This window comes from Netta rufina, assembly GCF_964035555.1.
Source record: "Netta rufina genome assembly, chromosome: 17".
Lineage (NCBI taxonomy): Eukaryota > Metazoa > Chordata > Aves > Anseriformes > Anatidae > Netta > Netta rufina.
This window is the reverse complement of record NC_140141.1, coordinates 2476105-2488368: the sequence shown is the minus strand read 5'-3', so window position 1 is coordinate 2488368 and position 12264 is coordinate 2476105. Positions and strand designations below refer to the sequence as shown.

General features: G+C 40.5%; 1 protein-coding gene across 1 annotated transcript; it reads right to left on the bottom strand.

Annotated features, from left to right (window-relative positions):
* Positions 1–4048: 4048 nt before the first annotated feature.
* Positions 4049–8797, bottom strand: RAN (RAN, member RAS oncogene family). Its single transcript, XM_084297179.1, has 7 exons — positions 8681–8797; positions 7737–7779; positions 6758–6842; positions 6539–6664; positions 5327–5514; positions 4588–4758; positions 4049–4470 (listed from the first exon to the last, which is right to left on the bottom strand). The coding sequence occupies exons 2-7, from the start codon at positions 7770–7772 to the stop codon at positions 4426–4428; spliced, it is 651 nt and encodes a 216-aa protein (XP_084153305.1). The 5' UTR covers positions 7773–7779; positions 8681–8797; the 3' UTR covers positions 4049–4425.
* Positions 8798–12264: the final 3467 nt, after the last annotated feature.

The window sequence follows — 12264 nt, the reverse complement described above, 5'->3', positions numbered from 1 at the left end:
ATTCACATCACAGCTGGGAAATCAGACAGGTCCTACCAGCTTGTGCACAGTAACTCTTATGTGAAAAAGTTCAAAGTAAACAAGAACCATTTACACTAATCACTTACTTGCTTTTTTTCAGTTCTACACTTTGTGCAGAAAACTTATAGCTGTACTAGCAAAGATTCTGATGCTTCCAAGTATAATCAGTGATTTTGCCACTTAAGACATAAGAGGAATCACACACTGGTGAAAAATGTTGGTCTTAACAATTTTGGTTAATAGCATAAAAAACAAAACAACCTTTGATCTTCCTGCTTATGACTATTTTAATCTTAAGAGTTTTCATTTTAGCTGACCTTTCATGAATTGTCAACATAGAAACAGATAACAGTAAATTAAGCTTGTTACCTTTTTAGTAACCTGGAGCTGTTTCCAATTAAATTGTTTTAAATGCTTCCACTAAGCATATTAGAGATGGTGGATCAAAAACCATTTTAAGTGTTATATGAAAGTGTTTGATATTTTGGGAAATTTGTCCTCACTTCTGCTCTCAAGTAAGCCAGGAAGATTGGAATCCCAGCTCTCCTTTTATCAAAGGGCTCTGGGATCACAGCAGGACAAGTACGAAGCCTGACAACCCCAGAAACCACACCTATTCCTCTATTGAACTGGCACACTTATGAACATCAGCCCATTTCAGTGACAGCTTCTAGAACACTAAGATTTCTGGGAAGTACCACTTCATTGAACAATGTTCACTTTTTGACAAGTTAAAAGAGAATTAACAGTAACACGTTTCAGGATATTCAGTAATTGAGTAATGAGATACAAAAAGAGACTGTGTCTTGACTCATCAGTGAGACTAGGTCTGTCAAATAGGTCCACACGTTAAGTCCCGCTTTCAAGAATAAAATTCTTCCAAGTATAAATGTACAGGACTTTAAGCCGGTTGAGTTTGTGTCAAAGAAAAAAAAAAAAGTGGTGCACTTTTGTCTTTTTCCTTCTTTGCTGATGCACCAGACACAGAAGTTGTAGACAAGCCAGAGGGCCCTGAACTGAAAACTTACTACAGGTGTTTTCAAGGTGCTCTCGACTTCATGTTAGAAAACATTACATGTGACTAAACTGTCCTAGACAGTATTCTCCTAACATTGTTTCCCAGCTTAAAGTGTTTCTTGTAGAAGTGATTACATGTTTCAGAACATATGCAAGAACTCTTTCATGGGATGTCCATAGAGCAGCTTGTGCTAAGAAAAAAAAAAAAAAATTAAAAGCAAACATTTCAGCTCATAGCAAAAGCCACACACACACAAAAACCTACAAATTAATGCAACCACATGAAACCTGACAGATGAAAGCAAGAGATTTAGCTTTGCACAGTTTTTCCGTTGCTTCTAAAACACTTCTTTCCATCCCACTGCAGAGGAGAGATGGCTTTAACAGGGCTCAGACAGCTATTGCCCAAAAAGCCAGGTGAGAGAAAGTGACCAGTAGTCAGATTCGACTATTTCTGAAGAAGACAGGAAAAAAAGTCTCCGCATTGCTTTTTCTAGCATTTTGTATCAAGATTATAGATGCATTTTGTTGAACTGTAACCTGCAGACAGAACAGGGAGAGAGACTTTGGCCCTCTTGGCATACAGATTCCCAGTTGTAGAAATGTTGGCGAGCACTTTTCAAAGGCATTTTCTATTGGAAGCCTAGTAAATTCAAGGGCAATGTCAGCTTTCCCAAGGATGCACTCAACCCTCAGTTGAGGTACAGTAAGCAACAGCAAACTATTTTCTCTGACAGTTTGAGCTATTGCTTTTGCCTCACCTTCTGATTTCCAGATGCACTAGTTCTCCAACTACTCTAACGCAAGACTCTGGACTTAGACGCTAACATTGCAGCTTTATTACAGAACTAGAAACAGTAAATAGGCCTGCAATACATCTTACTTTTGACAGTTAAAAACTAGAAGTAGTCTGTGATGTTATCAAAGCATCTGAAAAAAAGATCACGGAATCAGAAAAACACACCCAGTGATGGGTGAGTATGTCACTGTAGGACAGACATACCAAGTCCTACATTTAATCTGAACTAACCCCGTCTACATCCAGCAGGCAAGCAGGACAAACAGTGAGCACTGCAGATTGTCTTATTAGTTCAGTCACAATGGTGTTGGAGCTCTACTAATGTGACTATTCAGTACAGAAGTTCTTGGTAAGTTTTACTCTTATTTCTTAATAGAGGAATTTATCTTTCTAAAACCCAACTTGTGAAAAGCTTCAAAGCTGTTAAATTTCTAAAGTGTTACAATTAAGGAACAACAGCCTAGGAAACCAGATGTGCACGTCACAGCAACTTCATTATACAATTAACAGCAGCTAAATATGAAAAGTTAAGTACAGTCCTGCAACAAGTGGATTTGATCCCACACCCAGAACTTTTCAAGACAAAAACTTTACTTCACAGTAGGACTAGAATTATTGCCTATTTTCAAGTTTTTGTTGACTTGGTATTAACACTGAAGTTTATGGTGGTTCTACTTTTAAATATCTTTTTCACTTTTCATAGATCTTTAGCGGCTTAACCCAAATCCCAGTACCTGCCTACAACAGGGGCGTCATGGAGATCACATCATACACATTATGAAACGGGGCAAACAAATACTGCAGCTTTGTCTTCCCTTCAAAGGTTTATCAACACTGCAAAAAAACTACCTCAGTTTCCTAAATGATTTGCAATTTTAAAACACTGTATTATTTGGAAGTTAAACAACTTGATGATAAAAAGGCTTCCACAACTACTGAAGCAGCAGCAGATACAAGGTAGCAGTACTAACCAAGATAAACAAAAGTAAATTAGTAAACTACAGAAGAGAGCCCATAATACAAAGCTAAAGCAAGATATTGTAGCAGTAAAATTCAATAGAATCTTAAGTTTATCTTTACAACTCAAGTATGACGTTACTCCTTTTCCTTAAAAGTCTCAGGTCCCAAATACAACTCACCTTCTCATTAACTAGTTTTAAAAACCCACAGAACTTGAGCTTGCGCTAAGTAAGCAGTATTGTTCTCTCCTTCAGAGAAGTCAACTTTCTGCTAACATGTATCAGAATGAAGTGTTAAGAAATACTTAAGTAGGAGTTACATATACAAACATGCAAGTTAAAAGGAATAAATGAAATGCTCCACTTTATTAAGAAACCAAAAATACAAAACTGAAGAGTTCAAGGCTTCATGTACTCAAACACTACTGAAAAATGGTATCTTAAACTTAGTTTTGTTTACTAACAGTACTAATATTGACCAAGATTAATTTCTACAAGATAATGTTTAAAGTAGACATTTTCCACCAGTTGTGCTGTAATGAGCTAGAGTTTCAAATTAAGAACTTGGTGCAGTTACAATAAAGTCTAGGTATTTATATATATATATATATATATATATATGTGGCTTTTGTTATTATGCTTTCCTGTAGCCAAGAGCTTTTTAGCTCATCTACAGCTGTTTTCTAGTTAGTGAGTTTTACGATGCTTAGAGAGTTTGATCAACTATAGCTCTACTGATGTTCCATGCAAAGATACAGCTTTTAGTCACCTAACAAACCTAGCTGCCATTTTTTACTGGCTACTTTAAAAAAAAAAAAAAAAAAAAAAAGAACTCCGTGAAGGTATGTTGGAAAACATACAGTTCAAAGTTATAAAGTTGAGAGACCGTATCTGAAAGTAGCATATGCAAACTGAACTACGCTTCATTCCCAGGTCACTCTGCAGCCCAAACATTCCCACTCACATGGGTCAATTTATGCTTATCTGGTGATCTTGCCACTTACCACTCAAGTGTTCACTGCTTTAGTTTTACCTGGCAGTTAGTTCAGCTTTGCTCAGATGCTTTAATTATATGCATAAGGAAATCCATGGAAGGTTAACTGTTAGCTTTGATTTAGTAACAGGAGCATAACATGAAGAGAAAGGAAATAGAGTAAGAAGTGCAGCAGGCAAGCAAAGATTAGCCTTAACAGAAGAACAGAAGACACTTCAAAGAGTTTTCTAACAACGCATGAGAATTCACTTGCTTAGAGATATTTGAAATACAACTTTATTATCTAAACAAAAAAAAAAAGAATGGGAATGACAGAAACAAGATTTACCACTTAACACTCTGTGTGACTGCAGCAGTCTTATATTTGAAACTCAAAAGGGGAAGTAATTGCAGTCCAAAAAACAGCTAAATATGCAGGTCCAAAATATGAAGTTTTGGTTTTGTTTTGTTGTTTTGTTTGTTTTGTTAAACTGCCACATTCACTCCGAAGCCCATTCATCTCTTTCAGCATCCCAAAGATTAAGCACATGTTCTGCTCAGCTAGATAATAAAGTGGCAAACACGCTGCACCACTGACATCACAGGACAGTTGCCTATAAAACTAGACTTCTGACGCTGGGCTCCAGCTTCATCCCTCACAGGTCATCATCTTCATCTGGCAGTGCAGTGGTTTGAGCAATCTGGAAAAGAGAGAAGTTACACTTAGGAACTGTTTTATTTTTTTTCCCCAGTTACTCCCAAGAGTCCACATGCTATTCATCAGGCAATCATTTGACCTTTGCCTCTTCCTCAGTTACCTGTAAGTCTTGCTCATACTGTGCTGCCAGTGCTGGGTCCATAACAACTTCAGGTGGCGCAAGAGCAGGCATGGCAACAAACTCCAAGTTGGGATCTCCAATTAGCTTCCTAGCAAGCCAGAGGAAAGGCTTCTCAAAGTTGTAGTTACTCTTAGCTGAAATGTCATAATACTGACAAAAAAAAAAAGTATATTTTGTACGTAACACTTAGAACATACCAAGATTAACAAGCACAATTCACTCTATCTTTATCATTGTATTCTTTCTGACTGTGTGACTTCTGCTTATGCTTTCAGAAGTAGTTATGAAATAAGTGTCCAGAGATGTACCGTTTCATGCAAATGGTCAGAAATTTATATTTTCACAAAAAACAATCTGATCAGAAGTGCAACTTTCAGGAGGCAGTGGCACCTCTTATGCTTACAAGAATATAGGCATAAGTACCTCTTATTCTTATATTCTTTGGTCTACTTTGAACTATCTTACTTCTGCATCACAATGAGATTTTGAGCAGTAAAAACCCAAATGTATACAAGAGAACTTACAGCTTCTGCTCAATACCAGTGATGATCATCATCTTTTAACAAGATCATCACTTTTCCCTTCCCTGAAGTTAGGTTCAAGTAGCCAACGGGATGTAAATTAAAATATTAGAGCTTGTAGTGAGAAAGGCAGAACACCCAAATGCAGCTGGTAAGACTTTGTAAATCTAGATTCCTACAAACTCATGACATCATACCTGGAGATTCTTCTTCCTGTGGAAGACAATGGATTTTGCCTTGACTTTTCTGTCCTTAATATCCACTTTGTTGCCGCAGAGCACTATAGGGATGTTTTCACATACCCGTACCAGATCTCTATGCCAGTTAGGTACATTCTTATAAGTAACTCTTGATGTTACATCAAACATTATGATGGCACACTGGGCTATAAGAAAAGAAGTCTGGAGTTACATTGGAAGAGTAAGCGCTTAACTTTCTTATAAACCAGAGTGGGAAAAGGTACCCATAAAAATCTTACATTAGGGGTGCCTGCATTAGCTTTTTCCTCACAGTTCTGAGGATACACTTAACAAGTTCAATGCACACGAGTCTGCAGAGCTCAGCCCATGACCCTGTCATTTTACATCTTCAGTGCCCAAATACCAGCTAGTTTTATTCATTCCACTGTCCTACTGAACACCTTACTGTTGCATGACATAGAAATAGAATAGGATTACAAAAATCAAGTGTAATTTACCCAAAAATTTGACAGAAATTAGTCAATACCCAACTAACTGATCTTAGGTATCCTATCAAGGCTTTCAGATAAGTTGAGAGCTTGTAGTCCATATCTCAGGATGCTCTCGTCCAGAGAAGTTTTTCAAATTACACAAGGGCTTGACTTGATCCTGATATTTCTAAAGGAAAAGCAATAGCGTCAGAATCTAATCATCCCTTGCAGAATATTAAAATATGCAGCTGACTAAAGTACACAAAGAATAGAGCTTGGCCAAAGAAAAACTAGGGCTGTCACTACTTCTAAAGGCAACTAGCCTCTGTCAAGGATACATAGAACTTCACTGTATCTGAAGACTTTACAGTTTGTGCATCTCAAGTCTTTGCACCAGCACAGGATGCTAATACAGATACAAGTATTACTAACTGAAATGCATACTTTCACTTTTTAACTGCTTTACTTCACCAAATGCATCTTTTAGGGTGCATAATCATTCATTACTACCACAGCCTGCAGTAGCAAACTGAAACAAAGCCTTCCTGTATCAGGGCAGGTTGCCTAGCAAAGGAAATATCTGTATATTTCTGTTTATATACACACACACGTTTGAAAACTCAGAAACCAGTTCAACACTAGAAAGCCAAGCAAAAGCTTTCAGATTGGCCAAATTGAATAGAATGAAGTCTTGACCTCTGACAGCTACAGGGTATTCCCACATATAAACACATCTTACCTTGGATGTAATAGCCATCTCGCAGACCACCAAACTTTTCCTGGCCAGCTGTGTCCCATACATTAAATTTAATAGGGCCTCTGTTAGTATGGAACACCAGAGGATGAACTTCAACACCCAGCGTTGCTATAGGAATAGAAAAGAGCATTCCACTTAGTAAGTTGTGAACTGTACTTCCAATTGTAAAATATTATATCTTGAAAGTTTCTTCAGACATACCTACATACTTCTTCTCAAATTCACCAGTCAAATGACGTTTTACAAATGTTGTTTTACCAGTGCCACCATCACCAACCAGGACAAGCTGTTAATACATTAAAGAAAAGAAAAAAAAAAAAGAGTTAAAGCAACACACTTCAAGGCATTTATTGCCCATTTTAATTACCACAGAGACTTCAGTCTTCCAGAATGCTGTAAACAAAAAACTGAAATCACCCATGAAGTAACTTGCTGTATTGGGACCCCATTTATTAAACCTGTCAATCTGTAACTCCAGTCAAGTGTTTCTAATTCCCATAACTAAAAACTACTATGTATTGTAAATGTAGTTCTATTAAGAGGTAAGTAACTGAATTAAGAACATTTGGGTTATTCAAACAGAATACAACAGCATTTAAATAAACTCATCTAAGCATCCGAACTAGATACTCACTGCAATATTGCAATTAAAAAAACCTGCACAACTAGCAGTTGGGATATCCTAGCCAAGCATTGGAAGAAACACAAGTAACAATCTTCCATGAAGCAGTCTTTAAGACTTCTGGCTGTTAAAATTAAAGATAAAATTAATAAATAAATAAATAAATAAAAACTCTGTTCTTAAGTATGTTCTGCCCCCAAGTCAGAACAACTTGGTATGTTAAGTCACGTGTTAACTTGGTATGTTAACTTGTTGTATGGTACGTTAAGCACATTCTGCTTACTGCTGTGAATGTTTCTTTTAATAAGTTTTAATGTTTGTTTTTTCTTGTTTATAAAACGATACTTACATTAAACAGCAAATAGCACTAGACCGACAACTGAACATAACGTGGTACAAATCATATGCTGGTTGTGTTATTAATGGAAGAGCAGCACTTCAGACCCAAACCTACCATCCACACTGGTACTTGAGTCGTTCCTGCTACTTTTCTACTGAAGGGAAAGAACAACAAAAAAAAAATCAAAAAAAAAAAATCAAAAAATCTCAATCCTTTACCTTAAACTGCACTTGGGGTTCTCCTTGGGCAGCCATGCTGGGTCTGCAGGGGAAATGGAAGCATGTGAGCTCACAGGCGCCGAGCTGGTTCAGGGCCCCGCCGGAAGGGGCTGGGCGCCCTTTTCAGTTCCCAAACCGCCTTCCGAGGCGCGTGGCTCTGCGCGCCACTCGGCAGCGGCCGGAGGGGGGCTGCGGCCGGGCCCACGCCGCTCCCCCCCCCAGGTCCCCTCTTCCCTCCAGCTCCCCCCCGGCCCCAGTCCCGGTCCACTGCCGCCTCCCCCCCCACACACGCGGCGGGAGCGCTCGGAAATGGCGGCACCTCCCTCCACCCCCCTCCGCCCCGTAACAGCGGCGGCCGCCGCGCCCCTCTGCCTTTCGGGCCGGTTCCCCCAGCCCGAGCTGCACCCCCTCCACCCCCCCACTACCGCCTCACGGAGGGCTGCCCTCAACCCGGCTCCACAGAGAGCCCCCCCGAGCCACTCACAAGCGGTTATGACCCCCACCCCCCCCACACACCCCCAACCACACGCATCGGGATGAGCTGCCCGGGGGTTCTCTGGGGGATCCCAAACGACGCCTCTCCACCCGCCCCCCCTCACAGCGGGCCCAGCGCCACCATGACTGGGCAGCGCCGTCTCCCCTCCCCCACGGGCCGTTGCTCGGGGGCCCCGCTCCCCTCTATCTCCCGGATGCCGCCCGCCCTGGCTGCGGGGACGGAGGAGAGCCGGCCCTCATCCCGCTCTGAGGAGCGGCGGGAGGGGGGCGACGCGCACGGCCGGCGGCCTCACGGCACCAGCGCCGCTCACTGAGGCCCAGCCGCGCCGCGCCGCGCCCCAGCCCCGCTCCCACGCGGCGCCCACCTCGCCCCGCTCTCTTCTCCGAGCGGCCCCGCTCCCCCCCGCACCCTCGGGGGGATGAAACGGAGGCCGCGCCGAGCCCGTTACCTTCCGCGAGGTTCCTCTCAGCGGCGCTCCGCGCAGTGACTGGGCGCTGGGAAGATGGCGGAAGCGCGGTTCAAATGCCCGGAGAGCGACGCCGCGCGGCTGCAGGGAGGGGGAGGGACCGCGCGTCACGTGGGGTGTGGCGGGGAGCGGGCGGGAGGCAGCGGGCGCGCGGCGGCTCCGCCTGAGGCAGCTACGGCCGCCGGTGCGAGAAGGGGGCCTCCGACCGCCGTGCCGAGGGCTGATGGAGAGGTCGGTCCGAGAGACCTCGAGGTCCTCGGCCCCGTTCGTGTCCTGGAGAATGGGGTCAGGTGACCCGGTTCTTGGTCCACCCAGAGTTTTAAAAGCGCACGTAGTTGCTTGGAGAAACTACTAAGGTGTCGCTGGCACCATTTAATAAAGCGGTTGGGATGTCTAATTGGAGGGTTTAATCGATTGACTCTAAGGTAAAAACTGTGCTCAAAAGGGCTGTCCTTAAATGTGCCTTACAACCATTATTCTCACGTCATACAAACTGATCCGCATTCATTACAGTGCACATGAATTAATGTAAAACATGTATTGTAAGCCCTATAGAAGTTTTCTCACCCCTCACGTCCAAACTTCAGTGGAACAAAGTTGCCCAAAAACTCTTTAATACAACATAAAATAGATGTTTTGTATAGATTATACATACCAACTTCCCAAGTTCACACTGATCCCCTATTTTTTCCCCGTGTATAGTTATGGTTACCATAGTTCTCGATTTTTTCCCTAGTATACTTATGCAACTTTTACATGGTCTGCATAAAGTCTGTTGGTACATCCATAATACACAATCAATGAAGTTTTAATGCCTCTGTATTGAAATAGTATTAAAAATATTTAATGGCAGATTAAATACACAAATGTAGTTTATATCTTGCTAATTTTCTACATCTATAGCAGCAATATGTACAGAAACTTTTGCAAGAGTCATTGCACTCCACTGTATGTTTTGCTTATTTGACGGCAATACAAATATTGCATAAGATTTTCTTTGTTGGAAGAACCACTGGCTTGTTGAACTTGCTTTCTTTTTGGATAACTTGTTTGTGTTTACTTTTTTTTTTTTTTTTTAGCATATTTGCTCATCACCTCTAGGTGTCAGGAAGGATATTTTTCAGAATATATAACTCATTTTTCTCAGCATAATTCTATCTTTATAAAAACCTTGTGAATTCCACCTCTTTTCTTGACAAATAGGCAGTCATTTATAAATAGGAGCCCACAAAGCCACATTAGGGGAGTTTGGCAGTTTTTAAGAATATAAACACTTCCAGGAGAAAAATCAATCTCTAACTTTGTTTATAGACCATTCAGTGTACTTTATAAACTTCTCAGTAGTGTTACAGATAAATTACTAAACTACTTTTCCCCCTTCAAACATAAGTGGTAATACTATCTGATTCTTTAATTTGAAATATTAAAATAGATGGCCAATTAAAAAGTCCCCTGTTGTAGGTTTTAAGCTCTTCTCAAATATTTGCAAGTCACTATAAATTACTATGTGGGATCTAGGTTTTATAATCATGTATAAATAAGTGTTCAGAGCATCTATAGAATATCTGCTCCAGATAGTCACATTCAGCAAAGGTAAAAAAAAAAAAAAAAAAAAAAAACCACTTCCAAGCACTCATCAACAGCATCAGATTGCTATCTAAGAGATTGGTGTCCACAAGATACCACTAGGTAATCAGCAAAATAATTGCCTTTAAAAGATCTTTACTTTTCCTATAATTTGACTCAGGTTAGCTGAGAACAAACGTAGCAACTCACTGAAGCAGATAAAAAGATTTACTTAAAGTAAAAGACAACCTTTATTACTAAGTTATTCAAGGACAAATGAGGAATGGTACAAAAGGTACTATTATGGGAGATAAATAGCTCCAACAGTATCATATTTTAGAACTGCTTTATCAGTAAGAAGAAAAAACATTTTGTAAACTGTAAAAGAAGGAAACAATATATGCTAGCAAGCAATGGAGAGAAAGTATACCTCCCACTGGTTGTAGAAAAGTATCTGGAATACAAGCTCAAGCAGGAACGGAGGTCTACATGCTGATGTTCAAGGCGACACAGGATATTACACTGAAAGATTTTAAGAGGAAATTAGTCACTTTCAGCATGAATAGGTAACATGGATCACACAGTACTAAAATTCAATCAAAATGTGCATTTGAAAGTCAATTTTCATTCTTTTTTTTTTTTAACCATGTAAAGCTGACATAAAATAAAAAAGCATGTCTTACTCCAAGTTTTATTAACAGACTATACTCTTGGAAAATAAGCATTTACTAAGTCAATGGTGAAGAGCAGATGCAGATCTAAATTTTTTCAGAGAACAAAATTCAGCAACTTACTGTCATCGAAGCAGTTTACCATGCCTCTACAATGCCAAGTTTAAATTCCTCATCCAGCACTGGAACAAAATTATTTAAATACATAAAATATATAAATAGTATTGGATTATTATACTCAGCATCCAAAAGTGACATTTTTAGAAATAGTTGCTGCTCAACAAATAATGTTGGAAATAAAGTTTATATATACTAGAACCAGGATACTAATAATTATGAGTATATACTAGTAATTACAGGAAATTATAGTTTGAAGTAGTACTTGATAGCAAGCACCTATGGACAAAACCACACCACTACTAAAGACCTTCTGCCTTCTATAAAATGTCCATGATTTATTTCCTAGAAGCTCTCGGGTCCTTAAGGCCTGCTGTTGCACCTATTCAGCACGTTGGTGAGTTCCATATCCTGTGAGCCCTTGCAGTCACTGTTTTTGGTGTTGTAGTGGAGACCTAAACATTACTAAAACACAATGTTTCTCAATCCTTTTTGGCCTAAGAGTTAAAAGAAGTCAACTGACCACCTTGTGACCCAAACGTGCAGCTTGCCTTTTTACATTTCCAGTCATGATATGGGTCATGATATAGCTGTTTCATGGGTGACCCCAAGCTGTGGCTTAAAACCGCAGGGACAGTAGGATGCCTAAACCTGGCCAGCAGAAGTAGCAACAGCGGGAGATGCAGTCTGTCTGCTTTTGGTAATGACGTGCAGAAAGCAAACTCCACAATCAGTAAGATTGTAAAGTAGGTGTGTTTATTCAGCGCTGGGCGGCATGGAGGGTAATCCCACCGAAGTTGAGCGCACCCCAACACAGCACTCGCCTGGGTTATACGAGAAGAGTTACATATGCATGAAATTTCTTGAGATGCCTATACATATGCATGACCTACCCCCACTTTGTATTAAAATTAGTTCCAGGGAGTCATTTTAATAGATTCCTCCTAGCCATGCTTGTGCAGTGTATTCTGGTAGTGGTCACTGGGGGTCATGGGGACGAAGATTAGTGAGTCTTCTCTAGTCAGTTCTTCGTCACTGCTAGTTGACCTCTCATCTCAGCGCAGACTCATAAGCTTATCAGCTTCTGCTTAAACTGCATATTCAGTTTCAGTTGGTTCTTGAAATGTGTTTCCTGTTTTCTGTCAGGAACTGTTTTTCGTGAGGAATCCCAGAATTTTCTGCCGCAGTTTCTTTGCACAATAGGTAGTGGAA